At 42.5% G+C, this 4,155-nt stretch overlaps 1 protein-coding gene across 1 annotated transcript; it reads right to left on the bottom strand.

Annotated features, from left to right (window-relative positions):
• Positions 1 to 502: 502 nt before the first annotated feature.
• Positions 503 to 3,476, bottom strand: LOC121965287 (aldehyde dehydrogenase family 16 member A1-like; the record flags this gene model as incomplete). Its single annotated transcript, XM_042515443.1, has 6 exons — positions 503 to 673; positions 1,851 to 1,984; positions 2,318 to 2,423; positions 2,596 to 2,671; positions 3,032 to 3,188; positions 3,318 to 3,476. Coding segments are annotated over 6 exons (803 nt in total), but the record flags the coding sequence as incomplete, so codon positions are not given.
• Between the last annotated feature and the right edge of the window lie 679 nt (positions 3,477 to 4,155).

The raw sequence follows: 4,155 nt of genomic DNA, 5'->3' as shown, positions 1-4,155 counted from the left end.
TGTCCGCGTGCTGGAACAGGCTGTTGGACATGTCCACGCTGGAGCGGGCTGTCGGACATGTTAGCGCTGGTGCAGGCTGTCCTTCATGTCCTGGAGCAGGCTGTTGGACATGTTCGCACCAGAGCGGGTTGTCGGACATGTCCGCGCGCTGGAGCGGGTTGTCGGACATGTCCGCGCGCTGGAGCGGGTTGTCGGACATGTCCGCGCGCTGGAGCCGGCCGTCAGACATTTCGGCACCACTGGACATTTTCATATGATATATGCACTTTAATGTAGCCTGATATTTATCTGCAAGTTTGCAGAAACATTATAAATTAAACACAATGAGTAGAGATGCAAAAAAGCCCTCAAATGTTAATGTATCATTTGAAAAATGAAAAACAGTGTGTCTCCTGTCAGCTCTTCTTCCACGTTGGATGAGTAAATATGACTTTGGGACTCTGAAAACGCATCTGGCAGCCGTGTGTGTGTGTGTTTGTGTATCTTTGTGTGTCTCTCTCACCCAGGCTGGACTTTGACAGCAGCCTCCACAGCGTTTCGGACGTCTTTCCGTCCTCCGTCTGGACAGTAGGCCAACACGCCGCCGCCTCCTGGTGACGGCACCGCCACACTGCAGCCAGACACCGATTTACACGCCTTACCGCCTACGAACTGCAGGTACGGTTTGGGAGCACTGAGGGGAGCAGAAAGGAGACACGCATGTCAGAAATCTCATGCAGCCTGTTGTTACTGCACATCATGCCGTTATTTAAATGCTCATAATATATTAATAATGTGCTTATAATGCAGCTGTCATACACAGAAGTGTAGAGCTGCCAGACGGGAAACAAAAAAGATTAGTGTCTGGTAGTAAATGAAGATTTTCTTGTTATAAAAAGATGTTTTTCATGTTTTCAAGATGTTTTTATTGTTATATTTTTCAGGTTTTTACAAGTCACATCACAGTTTCTCATTAAAACAATAAAATTTTCTTGTTATAACAAGATATTTTCCATGTTTTTCGAATATATTTTCATATGAAATTCATGACAAAAACTTGTTCTAACTTGTTCCTGTTATAGCATACAAAGAAAAAAAAAGATCTTGTTATAAAAGAAGGTTTTTCATGTTTTTAAAAGATATTTTCATGATATAACAAAAATATTTCTTGTTATAACTACAAACGTTTCTTGTTAAATGAATATATTATATATACGCTTTTTCATGTTTTTACAGAATATTTTCACAGAATAACAAGAAACTATATATAAAACCTTTCTCCCTAGAAAAAAGAAATTTTTAAAAAGTTTTTAAAATATACTTTTATGGTATAACAAGAACATTTCTTGTTAAAGGAAGAAAAGTTTTCTATTATATGAACAAGTGAACATATTTTTCATGTTTTTACAAGATATTTTCACAGTATAACACGACACAGTTCATATTTTTAAAAAATCTGTTATAACTAGAAAATGTTGTGAAATTGTGTATGTGAATATATTGTATTTTTTACATCGTTAAAGGATATTTTACAGAATAAAATGTAACTTTTTTATATAAAAAAAACTTTCTTTCTTTTGTTGTTATATCATGAAAACATCTTATAATAACATGAAAATTTCTTGAGAAAAATATCTTATTTTTCCAGTTATTTCCTGCTAATTTTGGGCGATTTTATACTGTTAAATGTTAAGTTATTCAACATCCTCTTTCCATGTTTTTGAAAGAAATCAAGCCAATTTGTTAAGATTTTAAAGGGTTAAAAATAGGGAAATCATCTATTATGATTCAAACCTGAACTGAAATTCAGACTCAGAGAGCGGTGTCAGCGCTGAGGTTCAGTGGCTCTAAAAAGCGCGTTTTAAACTCACCTGGCAGCGTCGGAGTCGTCGGGAATGATCGCTGGAGACGCTGCTGTCCCAAACTTTGAGTAGTCCATGGAGACGGGGGAGGAGCGGGGGAGTGGAGGAGAGGACGAGGACGGGCGGAGGAACTGGTACAGACCCTGACCGAGAGCAGAGAGGACGTTAAAATACACAACAAGACCCCTTTTTTTCCTATTTTCTCAATATTTATTTATATTTATTTTAATTTTAAAAATCCTGGAGAAGAGCAATGTCGCAAATGTGAGCAAGAAAAGCAATTTGTACGAAAAGTTCAGTACAAATAAAGTCTGACTCACTGACTCATTGTTTGATTGTTTTTTGCTTACAATTTGCGCCAACTGACGCCTCTCAAAAAAACACTTTAAATACCCATTTAAAGTGCAGATTTAAGAGAAACAAAGCTGTAAAACTTTAAGCCCAAATGAACTGAGTGATAACTGGTGATGACCCACCTCCTGTCCTCCGTCCGTGCAGGTGCTGCTGGTCTTGTGACCAGAGACGGGCAGACAGGGGTCGCACACCGAGTGAGAATTCACCCACACGGAGCCCACCGACAGACTGAGGAGAGGACGAGCAGAAAACGAAAGGGTCGATAAAAGATGGAGTAAATGAAAAATATAAAGAGAGTGTGTGTGTGTGTGTGTGTGTGTGTGCGTGCGTGCGTGCGTGCGTGCGTGCGTGCGTGCGTGCGTGCGTGCGTGCGTGCGTGCGTGCGTGCGTGCGTGCGTACCTCTTGGCAGTCTCCAGAGCCAGTGTGAGGTCTTCGGTCCAGATGGAGGCTGCCTGACCATGAGGGCTGTGGTTTCCTGTGTAAAACAGAGGCTGTTACACTTCATGGAAAAAAAATCACCCTCTCACTAAATTGACAAATAGTATAAATTAAATGAGTTAAGTTTCATAAAAAGACACATTTTAGAGATCTGACAGACTAAAACAAAAACTCCCAAACCAACCCCTCAGACATGACATATTGCATTAAAAAAAAACATTTTTTTTCTTTAATTTTTGTAAATAAATATATTAAGCAAGAAAACAATGTTTTCCTCACAAAGTAATATAACACAATGTAACAAAATTTTAAAAGAAGCTCTTTTGTGGGTGAGATATTCCTTTAACTTTCCAAAATCAGAAAACTTCCTGACTCGTGCGTCTCCGTCCTTCCTTACCAAGGGTCACCGCCTCTGTGTTGCTCCTGAAGGTCATGAGGGGCAGCAGCGGTCCGGGAGGCGGGCTGACCACAAACGGAGAGGAGGGGGCCGCCCCGCAGAGCACTGTGGGAGGGTACTGAGCGTCTGCAGGGGGGACAGCGCAGGACTGAACCAGCTGAGGACCAGAGAGAGAAAAATAACAAATCATGCAGGTGACGGCACTTTCATTTTGCTTCTTGGTGCTGTTGAGATAAATTCAATCAAATTCAGATCCGGTTCTTCGCCGTTTGCGTGTCTGACTGACCGTGGCGCCCTGCTGCTGAGCGTCCTGCACTGCACCGTCCACCAGGAGTCTGTCCCCGTGACTGAGCAGGGACACACACTTCATCCCTGCCATACGGAGCCTGAGACGGGCCATCACGCTGTCCAGCACGCTCTCCTGCACGCACAGCACCCAGTGGACCTGAGGGGACAGAGGACGAGCTTCAGGCTGGATTCACAACACAAGTCTTCATGTCCCATTCTGATTCGGTGCCTTTATCAGATTTCTTTTTTTTTTTTGACCGCCTGTTTACATCGACTCTTAAAAGTGACTCAATTCGATGTCTACATTTACGCCTGCTTCAACTTTGCTGCTCACACTTGAAACTAAGCGTGTAAATTAAAACTGAGACGTCCTCATGAACGTGTTCGTTTCAGCACGAACGCTTCATCTTCGTCCGTGTGGGAGCCGAGTTGACGAATACGTGCGAAACCAACGAGAGCTCGCGGTATCTGCACACCAGTTTACATGCTACCCAGAAGCCTCCAACACACAGCAGTTTTAAATCCGACAAAGGGATTTGTTACGCACTGCTAACTCAAGTCTGTGTGTGTGTGTGTGTGTGTGTGTAAGACCTCCAGGTAGCATGTAAACTCTGGCGTGCAGATACAGTGAGCTGTCACTTGTCTCGCGAACGTGGCGCCTTCTGACGTTTTCAAAACAACTCTGCACATGTGGGCTTCAGGACACTTCTTCTGTACGAGCAGTTTGGAGACATTTAAGGTTTTCTTATGAATTATTTTAACGTTTGAATTCTGCTCGCTATTTGCTTCCATTTTTTAGGAGATGAGTGCGACGCCTTTCCTCCATCAACCTCCTC

Source organism: Plectropomus leopardus, unplaced genomic scaffold, assembly GCF_008729295.1.
Source record: "Plectropomus leopardus isolate mb unplaced genomic scaffold, YSFRI_Pleo_2.0 unplaced_scaffold1939, whole genome shotgun sequence".
Taxonomy (NCBI): domain Eukaryota; kingdom Metazoa; phylum Chordata; class Actinopteri; order Perciformes; family Serranidae; genus Plectropomus; species Plectropomus leopardus.
Note: the sequence above shows the minus strand (reverse complement) of the source record. Positions and strands in the feature narration are given on the sequence as shown.